At 41.3% G+C, this 27,292-nt stretch overlaps 1 protein-coding gene across 1 annotated transcript; it reads right to left on the reverse strand.

The window, feature by feature from the left end:
- Positions 1-12,087: 12,087 nt before the first annotated feature.
- On the reverse strand, positions 12,088-23,030 carry S1PR3 (sphingosine-1-phosphate receptor 3). Its single transcript, XM_075277212.1, has 2 exons — positions 22,858-23,030; positions 12,088-13,384 (listed from the first exon to the last, which is right to left on the reverse strand). The coding sequence occupies exon 2, from the start codon at positions 13,234-13,236 to the stop codon at positions 12,106-12,108; it is 1,131 nt and encodes a 376-aa protein (XP_075133313.1). The 5' UTR covers positions 13,237-13,384; positions 22,858-23,030; the 3' UTR covers positions 12,088-12,105.
- Between the last annotated feature and the right edge of the window lie 4,262 nt (positions 23,031-27,292).

Below are 27,292 nucleotides of genomic sequence, written 5' to 3' on the forward strand. Positions count from 1 at the left end.
CCCCCTCCGTGACCTCCCATACCCACGCTGTGAAGACTCAAAACTTTTTACTATCACCTTTTTGCTCTTTTGTGGATACAACAGTTTAAAAGACAATAACAGACAAACAATAATTCAAAACATAACCATTACATCATATGCTTGGATATCCCTGTATACACATTGTCATTATACGTTACTCAGGTTAACCCCTTTTTTTTTTTTTGTGCTAAATCACTCCTTTGGATATACAGTCCTATGAAAAAGTTTGGGCACCCCTATTAATCTTAATCATTTTTAGTTCTAAATATTTTGGTGTTTATAACAGCCATTTCAGTTTGATATATCTAATAACTGATGGACACAGTAATATTTCAGGATTGAAATGAGGTTTATTGTACTAACAGAAAATGTGCAATATGCATTAAACCAAAATTTGACCGGTGCAAAAGTATGGGCACCTCAACAGAAAAGTGACATTAATATTTAGTAGATCCTCCTTTTGCAAAGATAACAGCCTCTAGTCGCTTCCTGTAGCTTTTAATCAGTTCCTGGATCCTGGATAAAGGTATTTTGGACAAACAATTCAAGTTCAGTTAAGTTAGATGGTCGCCGAGCATGGACAGCCCGCTTCAAATCATCCCACAGATGTTCAATGATATTCAGGTCTGGGGACTGGGATGGCCATTCCAGAACATTGTAATTGTTCCTCTGCATGAATGCCTGAGGATTTGGAGCGGTGTTTTGGATCATTGTCTTGCTGAAATATCCATTCCCGGCGTAACTTCAACTTCGTCACTGATTCTTGAACATTATTCTCAAGAATCTGCTGATACTGAGTGGAATCCATGCGATTCTCAACTTTAACAAGATTCCCGATGCCGGCATTGGCCACACAGCCCCAAAGCATGATGGAACCTCCACCAAATTTTACAGTGGGTAGCATGTGTTTTTCTTGGAATGCTGTTTCTTTTTGGACGCCATGCATAACGCCTTTTTTTATAACCAAACAACTCAATTTTTGTTTCCAAAATGAAGCTGCCTTGTCCAAATGTGCTTTTTCATACCTCAGGCAACTCTATTTGTGGCGTACGTGCAGAAACGGCTTCTTTCTCATCACTCTCCCATACAGCTTCTATTTGTGCAAAGTGCGCTGTATAGTTGACCGATGCACAGTGACACCATCTGCAGCAAGATGATGCTGCAGCTCTTTGGAGGTGGTCTGTGGATTGTCCTTGACTGTTCTCACCATTCTTCTTCTCTGCCTTTCTGATATTTTTCTTGGCCTGCCACTTCTGGGCTTAACAAGAACTGTCCCTGTGGTCTTCCATTTCCTTACTATGTTCCTCACAGTGGAAACTGACAGGTTAAATCTCTGAGACAACTTTTTGTATCCTTCCCCTGAACAACTATGTTGAACAATCTTTGTTTTCAGATCATTTGAGAGTTGTTTTGAGTAGCCCATGATGCCACTCTTCAGAGGAGATTCAAATAGGAGAACAACTTGCAATTGGCCACCTTAAATACCTTTTCTTATGATTGGATACATCTGGCTATGAAGTTCAAAGCTCACTGAGGTTACAAAACCAATTTTGTGCTTCAGTAAGTCAGTAAAAAGTAGTTAGGGGAATTCAAATCAATAAAATGATAAGGGTGCCCATACTTTTGCACCGGTCAAATTTTGGTTTAATGCATATTGCACATTTTCTGTTAGTACAATAAACCTCATTTCAATCCTGAAATATTACTGTGTCCATCAGTTATTAGATATATCAAACTGAAATGGCTGTTGCAAACACCAAAATATTTAGAACAAAAAATGATTAAGATTAATAGGGGTGCCCAAACTTTTTCATAGGACTGTAATACATAGACTGTGGACTGTGGTGCTGGCACAAAGCCAAGTTTCGTCTTCTCTGCGCGTCATCCAGCATCTGGCAGTCTATGAGATAAAACGACCTTGAAGCTCTTGGCAGTCAATTAAAATGCTTTGATTGCCCTCTACAGAAATAAAAATAGGAATAAAACTCAAACAGCAGTTAGTATACTGACACCAAAATTACACATTAATATTTTTGCACAATCTTTTATTTTCACAGCAAACCTCACTCTAGTAATTACCACAAGTGTTCAGAATCTCTTAAACTATACTTGAAGTTAAGGGAAATTTCCTTCCTTCCCAATTTTCCTTTTCTTTACTAGATCCCAACCAAAGTTTTGAACGTATAATCCTCTAAACATCATAATAGTGGTATACAGTGAGGTCTTTTATAGCTGAACTGGGCATAGACACTCGGACACTCGGAAAGGGGGCTACCAGGGGTTTGACCTTCCGGGCTTGAGGGTTTGTGATAGGAACTGGATGTGGCTATCACCGGATAAAGGGGGCGGTGGGGGCTGGAGATGTTGGTCTGGGTGTACTAACATGGCTGCCAGTGGGAACAGCCATAACCTCACTTCCGCCATCCCTGGGCGTTGGCCCGGAAGATGAGACAACAGGGGCATGGGCAGGAGCTCCACAGGCTACACAGACATCTTGCAAATCAGGATTCAGCTGCCTACAGACGTCACAGATCCACCCATCTCCACTACTCTCGGCGCCATTTTAGGGCAGTGGCGCACAAGCAATTATACTCGGCATATTCTTTTTTATCATTAAGTTTCAGATAACCAAACAAAGAAACAAAGGTTCAGCATTTTCATATCCCTCACATTCTAGAGTCCTTGCGACCCTGTAATGAGCTTGGGCGGCTTCCAGCAAACCTTTATCTTCTAACACTCCCCGTGACTCTTCTAACATTTTTCTCCACATACTAGGTTGCAATCGGCCCGTAGGAGGCACCTCAGCCAGTTTATACATTCTCAAAGCTTCTTTCACATATTTCTTGCCCTCCCTGACTCGAACTAAATCAACAGCAGTCTGTGCCCCGTCAGGCAGAACATGTTCCCTCTTGAACAACCGCAACATTCTTACGGTCCCAATATTGCTTATCTGCGTGCGCACGGCAGATATGTGACCCCACAACCACCAACAAAGTCACCTTTACCGGTCTCAGACTCTTGCTGACAGGTCCTCCGCTGACCAAAGGTTGCGGTCACTGGGCAGTATCAGAAAGGAAAGAATAAGGAGAATAAAGCAATCCACCAGCACCCGTCTACTCCCTGACGGCCTTATGCTAGGGATCAATAAATAAATAAATTACAGCACCCGTCCTCTTTACTGACGGCCCGTGCCCAGACCAAATGCTGCAATCGTCCAAAAGATCACATGCACTACTCTACATCAAAGAGGGCAAGAAATTCACTTCCTGGAATCTGCAGCACCACAGGTGACTGAACACTCGGTGATATATATATACCGTGAGGAAAAACAAGTTCAGACTACGGCTCTAGGACCCACCCATCCGTATCACTCGGACTGGACAATCGATCCAACTGGATCACCTGTCAGCCAGACAACGACACACCGACAGTCACAGGCAAATGACACATATTCATATGAATATGCATACACTTACCGTGACTCTAATGAGGGTGATCAGGCCTCGGGTCGGTGAGACGTCGTCCGGCGTCCAGGGTCCGGCGCGGGTCGGTCATCCGCGGTGGTCCTATGGCCGTAGTCCCGGGTTTCGGCACCACTTGTTGAGGGAGAACCCCCGCCAGAGTACGGGTCACTTACAGTGGTCAGTCACCTGCTCCAAATCAATCATGCATGTGCACGCTGACTAGAATGAATTCTGACACATATGTCAGGGTTAATCCCAGTCCATGCAACGAGCGTGATGCCTGTTCACACAGAACTGAGGTTTATTGAGGAAGTTACAGTTTTTATACAGGAATGCAAGAAAGATAAGATAACGGCAGGCTGTAAGCATATACGTCTTGTATCCGAATACACTGGCAATCAGTCATTGGCTCTTAAATTTCAACATCTTTTAGCTTTCGAGTTCCCAGGAAATGATACTGTCTTTCTTGTAAACCACATGACGATCATGTGCGTCAGCATCTGGGTGTGGTACTGGATACAGGCGCCATCTTAATGTATAAACGTTGCACAAAGAAAAATATAATTTCTTGAGCAGTATAAAGCATGTATAAAAATAAGAATAGACATGGTCTACCTTCACACCTATGCTGTCTCCTAGTGCAGTAACAATAACTGTGTGTATACCATCACTGTCTTCTAGTGCAGTAACTATGTGTGTACCCATACTCTCTCCTAGCGCAGTAACAATAGATGCATGTGTACCCTTACCATTCCCTTAGCATAGTAATAATAACTATGTGTGTACCCAACTGTTTCCTAGGGCAGTAATAACTGTGTTTGAATACCAATACTGTCTTCTAGTACAGTGAAAAAAACTGCATGTGTACCAATATTGTCTCCAGGCAAAGTGACAATAACTGCATGTGTACCCATAATGTCTTGTAGCACAAATTTTGACTCATATGGTGGATGGGTATCTGTCGACACGTCTCCTGGTACTGAGTGATGGGTCCTCCCCGTTCAATTTCTGGGTTGGTAATTTGGTCACGTGGCCAGAGCTTTCCCTCTGTGCCTTGGAAGTGCTGGTCTGCCCTATGGCAAGTGTCCTACCAAAACATGTGTTCAGCACTGCAGAGGATCTCCTCTCCTCTCCCCGTTTTTTTGGTTTTCTTTTTTATTTTATTTTTAGGAGTACGTATATTTTTCTCTTTATGTGTACCATGTGTATTGATCTGAAAAAGAGTATAATTTATCAATAAAACAAACAATCAAATAAAAGACTCCAAGTGCCAATCCATCTTTGTATTCTTCACTCCTGTCTCTTTTTCTTTCCATCTGGGATCCATGTACATCCAGAATCTACCATCCAGAAGACTTGGGCTTGCCAGCAGTCAGGGAACCCCCAGGTACTCTTACCAAATGCAGTATACTTGTGCCTATCCATTGCACAATCAGATGAGGTTAGTACCCACCTACAAGGGAGCAGGGAAAATCTCACTGTCTCAAGTCTTTTTTGAACTTTACTACTCTATGGCAGTGTTATCTCTCTTTTTTAGTCTCCCTTTATTTACAATTAAGACCCTATTTACCATGTCTGTCTTGGGCACTAAAGAAACCCATTCTTGGACTTTGAAGCTATGTTCCTGTGGAGGAAAAGGTGAGGGTATCAGGCCCTATTTCTTTTAGGTTTCTCTCTTTTTTTTTTTTTTTTAATTTATTTAAAAAAGTTTGTTATGTACTATGATGGAATGACCTTTTCTGTACTTTTTATGGTTTTCCTGATGGTCTCGGAAATTAGCACACATATATTAGGTATAAAAGGCTAAATAAAGGGGGATCTGACTACTCTTGTCATATCTACGAGTAAGTATCGAGTCAGCACTGCTGTAACTTAAAGGGGTTGTCCCATCACAAGGATCCTATCTATACTGCTTGTTAATGTGGATGTAAGACTTTTCCTAAATACATTGCTTCAGCAAAACTGCTTTGTTTGTCCACTATCTTACGTTTTTCAATTCTTTGTGGCCACAGCCCTGACTTAGCTGCTCATGAGTCAAGTGATGTATCTGCTGCTCTCAGGGGGGAGGGAGGAGGGGCTAAGTGCAGGGGAGCGAGCCTGTGTTTCTAGCTATTCCTGTGTCTACACCACGTGACCTAGGTCCTGCACTCAGATAGGGGAGAGGAGCTGCTTTCATTTCTTCTGTTCTCCCAGTTACCAGTTTAGCTAATTCAAATGTGTTCATTATGGCAGAGACAGGCAGTCTCTGTATGTAACACAGAATGGAGTTGCTGCTGCCTGTACTTCATAGTCCAATATGGGTGGGCGGAGCTAAACGGGAATTTGGGTGCGGAGCTAAACGACAGGTTGCATGTGAAACCCCGCCCACCAAATGATGCAAGAAACCAGGAAGAAAGAAGATTTTACAGCAGTAAAGACTGATGAGTATGTGAGGTGGGAATACCCCTTTAAGTGGGGTCACACATACACTGGTAGAGCTATTGCAGGACATTGGAGGTGCTAGAGCATTGAAAACAAGTCCTATAATGAGTGAATTAGAATATTTGGCACTCAACAGCTAAAATACTTTCTTTGTACTTTCTTCCATGGAAATATGCAGCTAGAGAGAGCGCCTAAGTTAGTGAAGCATGGCAAGAACTGTTTTGCGCTTACACACCTTACAAGACCTTCCAATGAATCATGCAAGTGCAAAATGGCTATTACCACACTCCACTAAACCAGACTCTCTTGTAACTGCATCTTTTAATGGAATAAAGTTCAAGTTTTAGCTGTTGAGTGCTGAATAGTTTCCTCTGACTACTGTCACTGCATGGATATCACAGGACGCTGATAACTTACTGATTGCTGTATGCTCTGGCTCATATCCGTGTTCTCATATAGTAGTAAGACTGCCAGTCCAGAGTTTTGTATGACCACACATCTGTTTTACGATTTTGTACCATGCCCTGGGTTGCCATCTTTTGTCAGCTCTAGCTATTGTGCATTTTCGGGATTCAGGGGGACTTGGGCTCAGGGCTAAACCTGCACTTTCTATTTGCAATGTTGACAGCCCTTTGAGGGACATTTTAAATGTGAAATCAAATCACCTCAAACTCTGCCCCTTGTTAATCCTATATCAAATCCAATAATAATGCACTGTGTTCATTCTCTATCCAGAAATGGTTTCCAAGTCAAACCACCAAGCTGTATGTACACACTGAACCAGAATGCATGTGAGGTTTAGTTCAGAATTGTAAATGTATCTGTGGTTAAATGGACTACAGTGCATCTAAAGATCGGCTTTGTTCACATTAGCATCTTTTGCTCCTGTGACTACTTATAGATCCCACTAATTTTTTGACTGTTATTTTACAGTCAATAATATGGAAATGCAAGGTCTCCAAAGGTGTACGTATCATAAACCTTTATTTATACGCATCACAAAAATGGCTGGACCACTGTATAAGCAAAGCTACCTCCGATGCCGCCACTCCACCTCATAGATTGTGAGCTCTTATGAGCAGTTCCATTCTGTGAATTGACGTACTACTCTGTAATATCTCATTATGTCTGTACATGAACCCTACAATTGTTAAAATGCGGTGGAATATGCTGGCGCTATTTAAATAAAATGTATTATTATTATACCCTGGCACCCCAAGGCAGATGCTGATCTGTAACAGTAAACCAATACAAGGAACTATTTTCACATTAGAATCAAAATAAATTGTATACATGTTTATTTAGTCTACAAAAATACATTTTGCATAAAGCAAATTCAAGAAACATAAATTTTGTGTCATTAACAGTGTTGTCATAAACAAATATTATTCCATATCTTGATGGAAAAAGGGTATAAAATCTATTTACAGTACTTGTATATAGAATGAGTCGTAGATGTAAAAAACATAGTGGTTCATATCATGCAAATTAATTTCTAAGGTGCATTTAAATATATATATAAATTAATATGAACCCATCACATATATTCTAAGACATAACAGATAATAATCCTTGGAGACATACACTGAATAAAGTAATGTATATGTTTACTACAGATAAGCTTAGTACAAAAATAAAATTAGTTTTCATAAAACTAATGGATATTTCACAGCTACATAGGAATAGACCAGAATACTACTTGGTAGTATAAATATTGTTTTACATACAATATAAACCACACTGCATACAATGCATAAACCTCATGCTATTATATCAACCATTTTGTTATTTAACATACATGTTGTCTAGGTTATTATTGCCATCACACACTCACACAGTTTTTTGTTCTGACAATAGTGTAAAAAAACCCAATAATTGGTAAATACGCTTATTGTGTGACAACTAGTATACATAGAAAGGATGACATATATCTTAAATATTACCAAAAATGAATGAACCTTGAGTATCGCCTATGTATAAAATTGCATATAGCAAGGGCTCCTATTTGTTGACACCTTCTATATGCCTTATGATGACATACTGTATGGGCTTCATAAGAAGAGGTCTGGTGCTCAAGAATGGGGAGCACATGGTCAGACATTCATTTATATAGTAGGCACACGACAATATCACTTCTGTGGACAATGTAGGTGATCTGATCCCATCTTTTCCGATCCCGATCCTCAACCCTAGTCGATGCTTCTCTATGGGAAAAGTCACTTGAGGGTTGAGCCGATCTTGAAATAATCTCCGACCTCGATCCCGCTGGAAAAGATCAGATCGGAATTACGATCGTGAAATTTACTCGATTGCCGATCCGAATCCGATCTTTTCCAATCCCGATCGCACAACCCTACTGATAAAAAGGATGACTACCATTTAAAGAAAGGATGTCTTAATAAAACCGTACTAAGGAATGACTACATCTATATCATTAATGGTATCTCAATAGAATTCAGTTCTACATTGGAGTATTACATCCTATTGCAGCCAGCAGAAATGCAATTTGACAAGCAAAGTAACTGATACTAACATAGTCATAGATAGTCATATGATGTGATGGCATTGGACGCTGCCACAGTTAGATTTTATGAATGAGCCCACTGTATGCACACTGTCATATAGCCCTCCTCTATATCTACAACAGATATATTTATGTGAAACATCAAAAGCTTTAACGTAAAGTTGCTGAAGCCCAATTGCAAGTTATTTGTTATCATTCTTAGAATATAAAATAGCACTGCTGGACAATACACAGATATTAAATATTAAAATAAATCTGTAGCAGGCTTTGCCAGGCTAAAAATATTGATAAGTTATAAGTAGGTTGGTGGATGTCTGAAAGCTGAGACCCTCGGCTGATACTCAGAGAGTGGAGCAGGAAGCAGAAAGCTCTGTTCTCTGTGTAGCAGCCAGACCAAGTATTTGCAAATCAGCTCCCATTCACTTGAATGGGAGCGAAGCTGCAGTAATAATAATACATTTTATTTTTATAGTGCCAACATCTTCTACAGCATTGTAAACCAGTTTGGCCAATACACTAAGAACAGAGCTATCCGATTCCTGCCCCATTTTCTGTTGAGAACAGCTGATCCAGGGTGAGAGGGTACAGGGTGATAGATCAGCAAATTTTAGCCTGGAAAATTTCTTTAATATGTTGAATAATTTATTTGGTAACAAAAAGTATTTTTCCAGCCTAATGCCTGTATCCCGATATCATGAAATTAAATTTTGTATTGCAGGTCAATGCCAGGTATTGGACTTTCTAGATTATCAGATGCCTGTTTGACTGGGTTATACCACCCCTTAAGGATGTGGAAATTGGAACTCATTTTCAGATGTATTCAATCTCAAAAGAGAAGCCAAAGTCCGCCCCTAACCTGTTTCAAAAGAAAACACAGATTGACGCATAAATAAGTGCCTTGCTTGATCTTGCAATGGATTCCAGCTAATTCAGCTGCAGAACCCACAGCATAAGCCACAGCACTGAATATGATCACTCATCTGAGCCTGTTGCCAGGGGCCAATAAGCGAAGTGTAATTTCAGGTTTAAGTTCACCCCAAATTCCTCTTCTGTTGAAACATATGTGGCAACTGCAATATTAGGTGTCGGTCTATTGGAATTTCACTGAATGTGCCAGGATTTTCTTCACTCTGTACAACACTCTGGCTCCTTACTCTTGTTTGAATGGTATGATGTGGTCCAGAAGATCAAACACTCTTCTGTCCTGGTGGGTTTTACAATTCTGGGATTAGGGGATTTGATTTTAGATTAGCTAAATTAGTGCCAAAAATATGATTACTTTTTGCGTAGGCTATGGGTGTTTCGAGAGTATTTACAATCACCAGTGATATCTAGCAATGATCAGCTGGTAAATATAATGCTTTCAATCAACAATATTACTATATCATTTAAGGTTCTATTGCTCTTAACCTTCCATATAAATATGTCCTTGATATACTGTACTTAAATATTAATACTATAGGTATGTAAAATAGCTATCCTAATAAGAATGTTTATATGTGGGACTAGACAAATCTTGCTACGTTTCTAAGAAATATCCAGTAAAGTGAGAAATTACTTTCCCTGTAACATAAAAAATATTTTGTGACATCTTAAAACCAAATCGTTATGGTTAAAATAAGTCTTAAAGCCATAAAGCTACCATGGGAGAGCTTGAATACTTGTAAGCAGGGATACTTAGGGCTAGTTCACACAGGGACATGGACGCTGATTTTGACAGCGGATTTCGCGGCCAAATCATCGTCCATACAATGTATCTCTATGTGAACTGCTCGCTTTTTTTTTCTGCTAGCTCGCTAGCAGAAAAAGAAGCGACATGACCTATCTTTCGGGCGGAAGCCGCTCGCGATGAGCCGCGGCTTCCGCCCAGCCGCAGCACCCTCCATGTCGGCTCATTCATTTGAGCCGACAGCGGAGGTGAAAGCCGCGACCGCGATGGTTGCGGCGGGAGCAGTTCACATAGTGTGGACATTGAATGGACGCTGATTTGGCCGCAAAATCTGCTGTCAAAATCGGCGTCCATGTCCCCGTGTGAACTAGCCCTTATAGGATCCAAACATGTGTTGTTGGAAACATTGTGGTTCCAAATAATGCATTTGTCAATCCAATACTGTAAATTCTACTTTTACTCCTTTTATTTAAAGGATAGATATTAAAATCTGGTGTATTGGTAAACCCTGAAACACACTGGTGTGTTAGCTGATCAGGGTAGGGGCAATAGTTCAGGGGTCAATGGGCAGATGATTTTACACTTTAATAGCTATAAATAGGTTTATTTTAAAGAGGACCTTTCATGTCCTTGGACACATGTGGTGTAATATACTGCTAGAAAGCCGACAGTACACTGAATTCAGTCTGTCAGGAACGCCCCTCCACACGGCAGCGATTAATGCGCTGTACTGTGAGATGGGGCACTTCTTACAGCCCAGCCATGACGCTGAGTGGTGAGGAACGCCTTACCCACTCCTGATTGTATTCATCCATAGACAAGTACTGGGTGGGCATTCCTCACCGCTCAGCATCATCGCTCGGCGGTAAGGAATGCCCCATCTCACAGTACAGCGCCATAGACGCTACCGTGAGGACTGTCAGACTGTCAAAAATGCCCTTCTGACGCGGAAGAGCTAATGGCACCGATAGCTCTTCAGCGGGGGCACAGAACAGGAAAGCACTGAGTTCAGCGCAGTGGCGGCTTTATAGCAGTGTATTACACCACATGTGCCCAAGTACGTGAAAGGTCCTCTTTAAAGTCAGAAGCAAAACAGTGACATACTTGCTAATATACCCATTATTTTTGTTCCTTGGATGGTCAAATGTATATCTTACACAATAACATTGTACAATAACCAGTAACATTTCTTTACAGCAAATCTGGATTATGATGGCCATATGTGTTCAGGTTTATCCATTGTATTTTCAGCTTTGTTCTGTATGTTATTCTCATGCCCATCAGTTTTCCATTTCATGTTGTAGCTGACTACATACATGGGTTGCTTATATGGTGATAATAACATTTTCTTATTTCATATATGGAAAGTATTGTTGAAGAATGTGCCTAAATTATACAATGAGGTATTGAATGTGACACGTCAGGGAAAATCGTATAATTCTGGTAAAACAAAAATATCAGAATTACACTTCTTATAAATAAATCTTGGCTCGCTTGCACATCTAGCCAGATCAACCACACAATGGACTACATATGAAGACTGCCCATAATAATGGGTCAGTCTCTCAGTAATAGTGATGTACGTACCAGTCGTATCTATGTCTAGACGTCTTCAATACCAGAAGCATTTCTATGTGTCATGCATAACATGCAGATCAGATACTGAAGCAATGTTCATCTCAAGGCACTTATATAACTAGAATATATTAGTGTTATTATAAAGGACAGATATGTAAGTCATTCTTACTGAAAGGTAAAGATGAGAGACAAGTCATTCTACAAGCCAACATATAAAATGTACTGTGTGGAGCATGCACTTTATTTCCTGAGTTAGAAGCCTTGATGAGAATATTGGACTCCATGCATTAAATATAGAAATACATATCCTTGTATGATCCACTGAATTGTCATAATTTAAGTGCAGTGACAACTGTAGAAAATATACAGTTTCCATTTTCAATAGCTCCTTAAGGCAGAGCGGGTAGTGTTCGGGTCATAGGCAAGAATCATTTGATGATATTCCCATTCTGAAATGAAGATTCACTTTTGTCCTCTTTACTTTGAAAGTGAGATTGTATAAATCCTTTGTGTTTTGGGGAATTGCTGCTGCTGCTGGATTTGCTCCTACTTTGATCTGGTGTTGGTTGAATTGGCATAGACCTTGAGGCATTGGACTTGGCCAAACAAGCACACACAAGACGGAAGAAAGCCCGGCGCATCTCCTTGCTGGCCAGAGTATAGATGAGAGGATTCAAGGCTGAATTGAGCACAGCTAGAGCAATAAACCACTGGGCTTTATATAAGATTAGACAGTCCCCTGCTTTACAGGCAACATCGATCAAGAGAAGAATAAACAGTGGAGACCAGCAGGCGATGAATACACTGACAACAATGACAACAGTCCTGAGCAGGGCCATTGATCTCTCTGAATTGCTGTGATTTGTGACTCTTCTGCTGCTAGACTTGACTAAGACATAGATCCGTGCATACAGGATGACTATCGCAATCAAAATCACTATGAAAATACTGATGCAAAAGCCAACATACTTTTTCGAATACAATGGTAGCACAGTAGAACAGTCATCCAAGTTGTTACGACAGTTCCAGCCAAGGATCGGTAACGCACCGAGTGAAAATGAGATTAGCCAGCAGGTCCCGATAAGGAGAAATACTCGGTATTTTTTGTTGGCATCATAAGGTCTCATTTTTATCATTGTTAAATGCCTCTCAATAGCGATGGCCAACAAACTAAATGTCGATGCGCCAAGGGCTATAAACATGCTGCCTTCACGGACGAACCATGCTGTCAATGAGATATTACAGGTGTTAGCTCCAGACATAAGGATGTTTACTATATAGGCAATGCCAGCTAATAAGTCACAAAGTGCCAGGTTTCCAATGAAAAAGTACATTCTGTTGTGGAATCTGTTATTTTTCCATATAGCAATCAATACCATAAGGTTTTCCAGTACTATGAAGCTACATATGATCAGAAATAACAAACTGGTTTTGTCCAACTGATCCCCATTACTTTTAAGAGATCTCCCTGTGTAGTTGTAGTGAAACTTGATAGTAATATCACATTTCTGATTTTCTTGGACTATCAGATTAGTAGAAGTTAAGTATTTAGCACCCATGGCTGTTTGGCTTGTAAGAGACTGGCGTCTTCAATGCTGTAATTTAGGCCCAATCCACAAGAGGGCGCTGGAGCCACATGTTCTGCAACATCTCTCTGGAATAAGCAGTAGGGAGCGAGCTGAGCATCCTGCAATACAGACTGAAAGCCTGCAAAATAAAAGATACAATATGGAAGTTGTAGAATTCATTTACAAACCACAATCATTTGTTCTAAATTGCCATTTATGAACTCTAAATACAATACAATGTGTTTTATATTATTTTTTCATTGCAGTAATATATAGTATGTGGTTATTAGCAGATTTCTGTTACTTTAAAGGGATTTTCCTATGAACATAACCATATTTAAATGATAGATTATTAAAAGTAAATGTTATAATATCATGTTTGTAGGAATACTCCTTTAAGTTTTAGGCCGGGTTCACATAGGGTTTTTTGGTCCTCCGCCTCAGTTTCCGGACCAAAAGACGGGTAGCTGCGACTTGATGCCGGTGCAGTATACCGGCATCTAGTCACGCACTCCGCTCCGGATTAGGCCCAATGAATGTGACTAGTCGGGAGGAGGGAGTGTCTTCAGGCAGATTTGCGAGGTGAATCCGCCTGAAGAATGAGCATGTTGCTTCTTATTTTCAGGAGCCGGAACAAACCGCATCCGGAAAAAAAAAACCTGACTGGCTTCCATTGATTTCAATGGCAGCCGGATACGGCCTCAAAATCCTGACCAAAATACCCTATGTGAACTCAGCCTTAAGCTGAGAGGGACATTTCAATTTCACAAGGTAGGTAACATAGTACAGGAGAAACAAACTATGTAGTATAGTTTATTAAAGAAAAGTGCCCATTTCTTCACTTATTTGCCTCCTTCTGACATCAGATCTGTACAATACATCTATGGAACGGGGAAGATGGAAGAGGAGAAATGCTCAAAGCAAAGAGACATTTGCACTATAGGGAGAGGTTTCTTTTGCAACCTAGCTGGGTTACCAGTAGGTGCAAAGTGGACCAATGGTGAATTGTGTCTGTAAACCAGGTGGCTCTGTACTTCATACAGATACACAGCAACTCAACCATGCTATGCGTCTGTATAATATACTATCTACATTATTTAGGCACATTTATTAAGCTACTTGCACCTTTTTTGTTGTAAATTGTGCCTTTTTCTATACCTCGCTTCATTTCTGAAGCATTTTCACCTTTTTTTTTTTTTTTTTATACAATGTAGTGCTGCTCTCACCAATTTTGCTTTTTGGCCATAAAAAGGGACGAGGCCTAAAAGAAGATCCTTTTTATGCTGTATTTATGACTTACGCCTTTTTCAAAAGGCCACAAAAAAGGAAAAAATGCCCTCCAATCCATGGGCAGCGTAAAAGAGCCCATCAGGTTAGAATGCATTAGAAAGGGGAATTTGAGCCTTTTTTTGCGCCTTATCGGCCAATGTGCACATTGCCATAAAAGACATCTATATTAACGAACACACGCACAATATTTAACAATGAGGTGTGCCAACATCATAAATAAGCACCACAGTAAAACCAGTCTAAAAAGGCACACCCGCGAAAAATATGGCCAAAAAGGGGGCAGATGATAAACAACCAATATATCTCCTCCCTGGGCCCCATTTTGTTAATCCAACTACAGGGCCCCAATCACCAGATATCTTGCATCGTCTGCTACTGTCTGGGCATGTATCCCCAATTCACAGAACTAAATGGACCCTCGTTCAAGGCAAGAGCCAGGCACCAGACTACTGACAGGACCCCATGACAGAAACAATCAGAAGCAAGAGCTAGGCAGCAAGTTCAAGTTACTAGTGAAAAAAATGATGGTGGCCCATGCTATGGCGCTATAATCAAACCTTTTCCTGCCTGGTTTCCTGACACAAAATCATGGCCGCAAAATAACGCGACGTTTACGATCCACGCCCCCATTGAAATCAATGGGAGCGTATACGGCCTGCAAAATTTCATACGGCATATACGTGCCACATCACGCGACACGTTACTCCATGTGAACTCCCCCTAAGACAACGTATTGCAGATATTAATTGCACAAAATGGTGTCAGTTGGTGCTACAACAATTTTTTTTCTGTTATGTTCATAATGGAATTCACATAAAAATATGTATATTTCATTATTAAATATGAAATGCATAGTAAAAAAAAAACAACAACACAGTTTTGTTGTGAAATCATCCTTCCGCTGCTGAAACCCCTTTACCAGCTTCTACTTTAAGGAGTTTACCTTTAAATTCCAGACTGTGTGATTCTGGAAAAGAAAGGGGCCATATCCATCCAGACAATTTGGTCCTGGACCAAAGAGATCAATGTGTGCATTCCGAGAAGCTAAATCATTATGACCCGGGAGTACTTCCAATGTGTTTTGTGAACCTAAGATGCAACTAAGATAGAAATTGTGGGATTCTTTTTCATCTTGTGATGGTAATTGTGTACATTGGACTCATTATAGGCTGTTTAGTGCTGTAAATGACTGTTCTGGGAACAAACTAAAGTGTAGTTATCAGCCAGATGCTGGATATAATTTATGATGTGTCACGGATGTGAACCAAGGCGAGCAACTTACCTTAGGCAGCTGTTAGCATGAGGAGTAATGCTTTATAATTTAAAGGGAGTCTATCCCCAAAACCCAGCATATCAACACTGCCCCAGTGATTTTTCGGTGGAACTTACAGGTATCACCATTTAAAGGCAATATTGTCTTTCTTTACATAGCCATTAGAGTATGACCTGAACACAGATCAAGTATTCAGATCATGTGCATACCTCCCAACCGTCCCGATTTCCGCGGGACATTCACGATTTGGGTGACATGTCCCGCGGTCCCGTTTGGAGGGAGGTATGTCCCGATTTCAACTCAGATCTGCGTCCAGAGGACGCAGATCTGAGTTGAACACATATGCGGCTGAAGCAAGGAGCTGACACAGGTCAGCTCCTCGATTCGCCGCTGCGCGCCTCTCTCGCTGACACATGCGGCTGAAGAAAGGAGCTGACACAGGTCAGCTCCTCGCTTCGCCGCTGCGTGTCTCTCTCGCTGACACATATGCGGCTGAAGCGAGGAGCTGACCTGTGTCAGCTCCTCGCTTCGCCGCTGCCGCCGGCTCCTGGCTTTTAGACGTGATGTGACACAGCGAGAGAGACACACAGCGGCGAAGCGAGGAGCTGACCTGTGTCAGCTCCTTCCTTCAGCCCCATGTGTCAGCGAGAGAGGCGCGCAGCGGCGAAGTGAGGAGCTGACCTGTGTCAGCTCCTTCCTTCAGCTGCATATGTGTCAGCGAGAGAGGCGCGCAGCGAGCGGCGAGGGAGCGGAGGAGAAGGTAAGTTTAATGTGGAGGTGGAACGTGAATCTGGGGGCAGATGAAGGAGAGGACGGCATGACACTGGGGGCAGAGATGGAGTGGACGGCATGACACTGGGGGCAGAGATGGAGAGGACGGCATGACACTGGGGGCAGAGATGGAGAGGACGGCATGACACTGGGCGCAGAGATGTGGGGACATGAATCTGGGGGCAGAGATGGGGGGACATGAAACTGGGGGCAGAGATGTGGGGACATGAATCTGGGGGCAGAGATGTGGGGACATGAATATGGGGGCAGAGATGGAAGGGGGACATGAAACTGGGGGCAGATGAAGGGTGTATATGAAACTGGGGGAGAGATAGAGGGGGGACATATAATTTACGGGTGACTGTAGGAGGATTATACTGTGTGCGGGCACATGAAAAATTAACGAGTGGGCGAAGTCAACACAAAAGTGGGCGGGGCTCAATTTGCCGCAGCGCGCTACGCGCGCCGCACATTTTGTCCCTCTTTCAGTTCTTCAAAAGTTGGGAGGTATGCATGTGCAAACATGGTCAAAACATGATGTGGCCCCGGTCAGCATTTGGACTTGTACCTCAATCTAGGTATTTGAACTTTATCTGACATATGTATATGAACATTTCCAGTCCTAAATCATTCCTTATATTAGCACATCATTGAAAGCTATCCATGTTTCCAAAGCAAGTACAAGAGACAACGTGCTAGCACTGAGAAAGAACAATACCTTTTAGGCTAAGGCACCACGGGACAACTTGCAGCTATAAAGCGCTGTGGGAAAAGCAGGAACGCATCGCGGTTCTTCCCGCAGCCCTTTAAACATAAAGTTCAGAGTTTTCCTCCATGGACTATCTGTTACAATTATATCTACAGGGAAGCCACTGTCGTTTCCGTAGATATAATTGACATGCTGCGATTTCCAAAACTGCTCCGGTGTTGGAAATTGCAGCATGTTTGCGCCACAGTTTTTACCGCAAAGTTACTGTAAAACGCCATGATTTTTCCTGCGGTGTTTCCACCATGGGCAAATCGCCGTATTTCCGGCCCGTGGGACCCCGGCCTTAAATGAGAGGGTGTGTGCTCACTATCTGCATGTGAACAGACTCCAGAAGAATAGATTTAGTTACAGTTACCCAGCTGTACAAAAGGTAATTGGTGACATGCTGGATTTTACAGCCTAGTGACATGATTACATTGCTCACGATTGCCATTATATTGGGGATTTTATTATTCTTGGAATTATAGTACTTTGTGGCCTCTTAGATTAACACACATGATTTAACACAGCATGGAATAAATGTTATCTACAGTAACCTATGTATGTGCAACAAACAAACAGCTTTTGCATTCCCTTTACCACTGTATAGTGCATTGATCAAAGAGACAGCTAGCTTAGAATTGATTTTTTTTAGATTTTAGAATTGATTATCTATCTATCTATCTATCTATCTATCTATCTATCTATCTATCTATCTACCTACCTATCTACTGCAGAATACATTGGTGCCATATAACAAAAGGGCAGCTAGGGGAACGTATATAAAATTTAGTCTTCCAAGTGTTGTCAATGATATTATGATATCTATATGATATATCTTTTAAAGGGGCTCTATCAGCAAAAACATGCTGATAGAGCCCCACATATGCGTGAATAGCCTTTAAAAAGTTATATTAAACTAACCCCCAGTTTTAAAATAATACCCTAAAACAGAATGTGATAAACTTACGCATCATTCACGCTGGGCGGGCATTCAGGGTGCGCCGTCTTCTTCATCCACGCCTCTTCTTCCTCCGATGTCCTCCGGTCCCGTCCTCCTCCGGCGCTCGCGAAGTGACACTGATATAAAAAAATGGCCTGGGCGCCTGCACAGTAGCCATAGTAGAAGCCGCATGCTACTGCGCAAGCGCCCAGGCCATTTTTTTAATATCAATGTCAGTTCGCGAGCGCCGGAGGAGGACGGGACCCAAGGACATCGGAGGAAGAAGAGGCGTGGATGAAGAAGAAGACACACCCTGAATGCCCGCCCAGCGTGCACGATGCGTAAGTAGAGCACATTCTTTTTTAGGTTATTATTTTAAGACGGGGGGGGGGGGGGGGGTAGTTTAATATAACATTTTCGGTGCCTGAATAGCCTTTTAAAGGCTATTCACGCATATGTGGGGCTCTATCAGCATGATTTTGCTGATAAAGCCCCTTTAAGGGCCTTTGAATTGCAACCGTTATAATACATAGTCTTCATTTTATTGATGAGACTATGGACATTCTTAAAACCTGACCTGGGATTTAAGGACAAGTCCAGGAAACACTGCATTGATTATAGAATCTGTCCTGTAAAATATATAGATGACTGACACATTGTAAGGAAATAGAACAGAGTGATTTCCTAAAACATAAACCAAATGTGCTTTCTGTTCACTTTCATTGTGCAGACAGGCAAGGCTGGCTTAATGGGCCCTGGAGATAATATGTTTATTGATAGAGAACCCTAACATGACCTACGGATTCCTATAGCCCTGAGACGTTTCTCAAGGAACCTATCCTATTTCATCTTGAATTCCCCTGGTGAATTTGTATAACTACTTCCTCTAGAGCAAATTCCATTCTCACTGCCCTTTAAGGAACGAATATTTCATTTTACTACTTCAATTTTGCCTACATCTCCATTTAAAAAAAATGCAGCGAAAAGTCAGTTTTTTTCCACATTTTTTTTTTTTTTTTTTTGCTGAGTTTTTCTCTACATATTTTCTTCCCTTTTGCAAGATTGGGAAAACTATAGCGTTTCTTCCGGTATATTTTACATACAGTGATTTTTCAAAAATGTGGAAGTTTATGAAATTGCAGCTTTTCTTTTTTTTCTGCAGTGTGTGGATGGGATTAGCCAAAATCTTATTCACTTTGCAGGTATTGTAAAATGCAGCATTTTTTCCACGATGTTTTTGCAGTGGTAAAACTGCTGCTTTTCCACAACATGATTTAATTCTCTTTAGTTTGGTATAGATATGTGATTCTTTGCACTTAGCAATATATATTAAATGGACGAGTATAGAAGATTTTTTTTTATTTTATTTTATAGAAGATAATCATGTAAATTGACCTGGACATGATTGTAATAGAACTATTGATCATGTACCTCAAGGGTTAACGACATAGTTCTCAAGATAAATATCTAGTATACAGAACTAAAAGTAGTAACGTTTACTATATAAGCTTTTTAGAATAGTGTCAATTTACTGTAGTCTAAGGCCATGACGGATAGAATTCTGGCAAATTTTGCAGCACAGATTTTGTACCACAAAATTGCAGCAATGTATAGTACAATATACCCAAACAAATGATCATACTCAATGTCATGCACAATAGCTGCAGATTTTTATCATGAGGTTCACTGTTTCAATTTATTATAAAGGACTGAGGTTGGTGCCCCAAGTTCAAAAAAACGCAGCGTTTTACATTGCCTGCAAAGTGGATGAGATTCTGGCTAATCCTATCCACACGTTGCAGAAATAAATCCATAGTGGGAAAGCTGCATTATCAAAAACGCCTTTTGAAAATCGCAGCATGTCCAGTATACATGTGGAAACTGTGGAATTTTTTGCATAGGTGTAATAGTGGCAGAGAACTTTCCTCTATGGACTTTCTGTAAAAAAAATGCTATGGAAAAACATGTGATGTGTTTCTGCTGCTTTTTTTCCCCCAGTGTTTTTTGCTGCACTTTGCAATGTGGAGCCTTAGCCTATATCTACAGTGAAGCCATAGCTCAAGCTTTGGTAAAAACTGCATGAAACTTGGTAATCCTATAACGTACTACATGCCATGATATTCTTCCTTGGAAATTCATAGAACTAGCCTTTGCAGGACTGAGGTTCTTAGGGCACACCAGATAAAATGACTCTGGGGACTTACCCTCCAACAGCCACTAGGAAATAGCTTATAGTGTCCATCAAATTATGTGTCTTCTACTGGACTATTATTGTGCTAATGCCTGGGACTAGGAAACATGGTGGCTCAGTGGTTAGCATTGCAGCATTGGAGTCCTGGGTTTGAATCCTGCCAAGGACATCTGTAAGGAGTTTGTATGTTCTCCCAGTGTTTGCGTGGATTTCCTCCCATACTCCAAAGACATATTGATAGGGAAAAATGTACATTGTGAGCCCTATATGGGGCTCACAATCTAAATAAAAAAAAGTCTTGGACCGACATAGGATCCTACAATACTCCAGTGGAACAGTAAAAAACTGGTATTATTACCAGTATTACTGTCTCTTAAAATTCTCTACAACAGGATGAAGAAAGAAAGAAAATACATGATTGGCCAGTTTTTGATAGCTTAAAGGCTCAGTTAGGCTATGTTCACCTTGGAACTGTTACAGGATGAGAACAATGGAACTAATGGAAGCGTAGGATTAAATGCCTGAAACCAATGGAGTCAAAGAGATTCCATTGTCTATAATGGAGTCCCTTGGGCTTCTGTTATAGTGTTTGCCATACTTCCAGATGAACAATCCCTGCATGCAGAAGTTTTCATTTGAAGTGCTGCAACACTGCACAATATTCAACAGGATAAGCACCAAAGACCAATGTATCATTCAGCTCTTATTTGCATTGACCTTTTACTCTTGACAATGCAAAGTACATGGAGGAGGAACGATCACTACTGTTCCATGTTTTCTATCACTGCCTTGTTTATGCAGAGTGATGCGCTGTCAATAAGCTTCATCTTTTATGCTACAATAGAACAATTAGTGGAGCCAATTATTGTGAATTAGTATTCCGTTAAACACTTGTTCCCAATAATTTGCCTAATAAATGGGCAGTGTAAATGGAGCTTTAGTCAACCAAGTACAATACTATAAAATGATGATACATAGGATGCTGGATATAATATCCCCTTTTATGACTCATGTTTCTGTCAAATTTTAAACCACTAGGACAGATCACATTGAGAAATACATTGAAGAAGTGAAAGTCCTTATGCAGACTTTCTTATGGGTTATGGATAATGGAATGTACATGAAATGTTATATCTTAGAAATCATTCCTTACAGCTTTATGAATCAATTGTAATAGAAAATTAAATGTTGATTTTTTTTAGAATAGTTATGTCCACTTGCCTTTTCTCAAAATGAAAAACTCATTTCACTGCAATACCGCAAGCCAAATTTTTGTCATTGTAGCCATAATGACACCTAAATCTAGCTATGTACCATCTATAATATGAATAATGAATGGTAGCTACCACCAAAAGAATAAGGCAATTGAAACAGTACTCTATCCATGATCATTGTCAAAGTTTAATTGAATCAGAAAGTAAGTATAGAGTGTATATATACATATATGTATAGACAGAGACAAATGTTGGAAAACATTGGATGATTGCTGGATTGGGATGGCTGTGCTAGGGATTACATGAAAATATAAAAGCCCAATGAATCAAATAGCCAAATAACCTATATCATCCACTACAGAGGGCTAATGAACGATTCATGTATGATTCATATAATATATGATTTGTAGTAAAATAGAGGTAAATGTAACAGTCTTCTGGGTTTCCTTGCACAATGTGCACCAAGAGCTTTTATAAGACATCAAGGTTACCTAGCACAATGTGCACCAAGAGCTTTTATTTCAGACTTCTAAGTAATGTGACTAGCTCACCGCACAGATAGCAACACAAGGGCTCAGCCATGAACTGTAGAAACAAAGCTGTATAAAATATCCAGAGAGGCAGCTCAGACTGAATGATCTGCACAAATCTGTCTTTTGTTCAGTCTGATAAAGTACTAAAAGGGCCTATGAATCATCATACAAACTGTACCGGAAAATACGCTAAAGAGAACATTTCATATAAACAACTAAAACAAATAAATTATGTCAATTAATTCTTCGAATTGTTCCTGGCAATGTTAACAATCTTACCACACTTGGTCAGGCTGAGACTATAGTCTGTAATTTACATTGACATACATAGTATTATGCTATAAACTTCTATTCTGACAGTGCTGGCTTATAGATTCTCTTTACACAGAATATGAACAGTATTATGTAGAAAACATAGATACATAGAAATATTCAGAATTTATTTGTTGAAGTTTATGAAAGTTTTCAGTATATATGTACAGACATATGGTGATAGAAAACTATGGAATAAACACAGTATACAAAATAGTTTACACAATTTGGATGTACAAAAAATATAAACAGATGAATATGGACATATACATTTAATATCCACAGAGTATACATAGAAGTATATAGAGGTATAGAGATGTAAAAGTCAATCACTTACCTAAAGTGTGTTAGACTTCCACCATACCAGAATACAGTTCCCAAATTAATTTGTAGATAGCTCCATCCATACATGCATTTTACCAGAAGAGCGATGATCAGACAGGGAGGAATCACAAGGATGATTTATCCTCTCTCTGAGAGTTCTCTGTCCTAACCTGAGATGTTCTCTGGCCACTCTGTACAATGTGAATGAGAGCAGCACATCCTCCCTACTAGAAAGTTGCCTTGTAGTCCCACCTCCTCCTCTGTGATTCTGTCCCTCTAGCTGCTATGCACAGCAGCCCTACCACATTCTAATTCTTCTACAGTGTCAAAGAACATTCTTTTTCAGTAGATGATAAAAGAACAGTTCAAACTCTCATATTCCACATATTCCTCAGCTGAAAGTTGTCAGTGTGTCTGGGCAGGAGCATAGTTACAGAGGATGAAAAAAGTAGCATTAGCATGTGGACTTTGGTGCGTGAGGGGCCCAACAGTCACTGCACCACAAAGGAAGAAACTAATATTATAAATGTATTAATGCTTTTAGTTTCAAAGGTATTCATTGAATAGCAAGAGGAGAAAAAACAAAAACCAACAGTCGGAATATCTAAGGGGTATTCACACTTGCGCCCGTGTATGCATGCTGAGTCTCTGTCCTAATCCCAGGAGAAACTGGACAGGGGACCCATTCATTTGAATGGGTTTTTAAAGCAAACCGCCAGTGTCCATATGCAGCCTCTTGTGGACACCGGCAGTTTGCTTTAAAAACCCATTCAAATGAATGGGTTTTGAAGCTGTCCCCATCCAGACATGGGCGCAAGTGTGAACGCCCCTAATAAATACTTGCAGATTTATTGATACGGTAGCAGGGACAGGTTTCTGCACTTTGAAAATTAAAGTGGTTTTCCCATCTTGCTTCTACACACTGCCTGTAGTGTCTTCCTAAATTTATCTCCCCGATGGGAGGAATAAAGTCACATACCAGGCAAACAAAGCAGCATTTCTAAAGCAATATACAAAAAATAAAGAAAACACTCAAATAACACATCCTAGATCTTAATGAATGAAATATTCTCATTGAATACTTTGTTCTGTACAACGTTGAATGTGATGGCAACAAAATCACAAAAAAAACATAAATGGAAATCAAATTTATTAACCATTGGAGGCCTGGATTTGGAGTCACCCCCAAAATTAAAGTGGAAAAACACACTACAGGCTGATCCAACTTTGATGTAATGTCCTTTAAACATGTCAAAATGAGGCTGAGTAGTGTGTGTGGCCTCCACGTGCCTGTATGACCTCCCTACAACGCCTGGGCATGCTCCTGATGAGGTTCCGGATGGTTTCCTGAGGGATCTCCTCCCAGACCTGGACTAAAGCATCTGCCAACTCTAATGGTCCTCTTGAGACTTAGGGTAAGTTCACACGTAGTTTTTGGGTCAGGATTTTGAGGCGAATACCCATTGAAATCAATGGGGGCTGCTCAGGTCTTTTTTGCTGGGAGCTGTTTCTTCCGGCTCCTGGAAAAAAGAAGCGAGATGCTCATTGCTCATTGTGCGCAGTAGCGCTCCGGCGCCATTTTTGAGTAGCTCTCAGGGGATTTAGCTGAAAACCGCCGGAAGAAAGGAAGATGGAGGTGGAAGATCGCAAAAGAAGAGGACGTCTCACTGAGAAGAAACCAGAGGAGGGCGTCAACAATGGATGATGTGGAGGGGTGCACAAAATGCATGGCAAGTATGAATTACATATACGTTTTTTAGATTAAACTTAACAACGGGTTGCTTTTTTATAAAATGATTAGCGGGGCCGGAATAGCCTTTTTAAATGCTATTCAGCAATATGTCTATCACATTTTGCTGAAATTAGGTGATAGAGTCCCTTTAAAGGAGGTGCTGCTCATTATCTGCACATTTAAACCGTTCTTATGTTGCCAAAAGCATGTGGTCTGTGCACACCCTTGAAAGCATGGCATCTGTATGCTTTGCTGTTTACATAGTGACAAATGGATTATTACCATGAAGCAAAGGTAGTGGATCACCGTGCTTTTAGATCTTCATTATAAACCCAAAATGGTGATGTAGAAGTTGTATACCTTGCTTGATGCAGACTTTAGAGATGATTCAGCATCCCAGAGTTCTACTGCTTTAATTGTTTGTCTTTTGTGCCTCTGGGTTGTGTTGATGTGTTGCATCCTATATGTTCTATGATCTGTGTCATTGTTTTGCCTCTTTTCTTCTTGTTATTTTCCCCTCTTTGTTCAAACCTTTCCCTTAGTTAAGCCCTGGCCAATCACAGGCTACTGGGAGGGGTTGTAGAAGATCTAGATCTCCTTGACAACCATTGAGAGCTGAGTGTACAGCCAGTCTAGTGGAAGCAGAGCCTGTGCAGTTTATGCTGGACTGTGCAGAGGCACTTATACAGCACTGAGATTGGGCTTCAATGGCCGCCAACACTGCCAGGAGGATTATTAGTTGCCCCAGGTTCATCAAGAGCAGACCTGGGCAAAGTACGACCCGCGGACCATATCCGGCCCTCTGACTGATTCAGTCTGGCCCGCATAGCTTGACTGGGGAGGCGAGTCTAGGGAGGCGTGTCTAGGGAGGAGTGTCTAGGGAGGCGTGTCTTAGTGTCGGCAGGACAGTGCAAGAAGATGGAGACATGTGGTGTGTGTCCTAAGGTACTGAGAGGGCAATGTGAGATGCAGGGTGGAGAGTGTGTGCGTCTATATGTGTCAGTCTGTCTGTATGTGTGTGTCTGTCTGTCTGTGTATCTCAGTAACCTAGGGGCAGAGATGGAAGGGGAATGTTATACTAGGGCAGAGATGGCAGAAGGAGGAGGGGGACATAAAACTGGGGGCAGATGGAGGGGGGTGACATGAAATTGGGGGAGAGATGGAGGGGGGAAATGAAATGGGGCAGATGAAACTGGGGGTAGATGAAGGGGGGCACTTAAACTGGTCAGACATTAAACTGGGGACAACTGGAGGGGGCATTAAACCGTGGAAGTAGCTGGAGGGGGACCTGTCTGCCTCTAGTTGCCCCCTCAAGCTACATCTACGGTTTAATGTCTGCTTCCAGCTGCACAATTTTAATGTCCCCCTCTAGTTGCCCCCAGTTTCATGTCCCGATCCAGCTGTCATTAATTTATTGCCCTGCTCCAAACAACCCCCATTGTTTAATGACCCCCAGTATCCATAGCTGGGAAATGCACAAGAGGAGGAGGAGTTGGAGAAGTCTGCCATAGAGCCTGTAACGTCCCTGGGCACTCTCCTATAACCAAGGCTGGAGGATTGGACATTGTGGTACTTCTACCCCTATTTGGAAGCTGCCGTTTATACCTGTTCCTGTTGCTGTAATAAAGCTGTTCCTTGTTCAACTGCAACCAGTGGCTTCCTGAGCCGTGCCTGCCTAACCTTCAGGGCCCTTCCGAACACCATCACACCGGCTCAGAGAGGAGAGATCCCCTCTCCAACTGGAAGTGCCCCGGGGGAAACTACTACTATCACCATTCAGGTAGTGCTGCAGGACCCTCTCAGCAGTGTCCGGTCAAGGAGCGAAGCTAAAGGCTTGGTTGAGTGTACTCTGCCTCGCAAGTGCCACATCATCTGCCACTGTTACTCCCATCCTCCATGGTTCCCTCCATCTGTGTTGCGACAATGCCAGTGCCAGTTGCATGTCTGTTCAGGAGGTCTCTCCCAGTCTACCTCACCCAGTCAATGCTCCTCTGCTAGTGCCACAGCTACAAGTATCATGAAGAAAATGAGTAGATCTGGCAGCAGCCGCAACTGAAACATAAAATGAAGAAAAAATGTTTCACCTTACACCACGAACCAGACACGCAAGTAACTGGCCCACCAGCAGCACAACCAGGTGCAGTCGTACTTAGAGTCCTCCTACATTTCCGTAGATAACTTTGACCCCTTGGAATTTTGGGTGAATAGATTAGAGTAGTTGCAAGAATTGGCCAAATTCACCATGGAAGTCTTATATTGTCCAGCCTGATGTACAGTACTGTGGGCCCAACACCTATATGGACCAAACTGTCCATTCACAGTGTGGAAAAAATTACTTTGCCACGGCATGTGCCTCCCTCTATAATGTTCCATTTACTGTAGCACTGATGCTGCCTGCTACCTCTTACTGTTACATGTTATTCTATACTGTATGGTGTTGAGATGTACCAACAAATTTCTTATAAGCTTGTTTCAATTCCAAACTGTTCAAAACCAAATACTTTGCGATTCATCTTGGGCGATCAAAAGTATCCACCGCGACATGAATTGCGTGGCAAAAATACAGAGGAGACGTGTGTAAGATTCAAACATTGCCTGCCGTCACCTGAAAGGCTTCCAGCAAATAATGAGTGGTAGGTGTAGACTTTACAGTGCTGATGTCACAGACAGAATATAATATACTTTACAACAAGGAGAAAAGTGATTCTGTGATAGT

Source organism: Leptodactylus fuscus, chromosome 1 (assembly GCF_031893055.1).
Source record: "Leptodactylus fuscus isolate aLepFus1 chromosome 1, aLepFus1.hap2, whole genome shotgun sequence".
NCBI lineage: Eukaryota > Metazoa > Chordata > Amphibia > Anura > Leptodactylidae > Leptodactylus > Leptodactylus fuscus.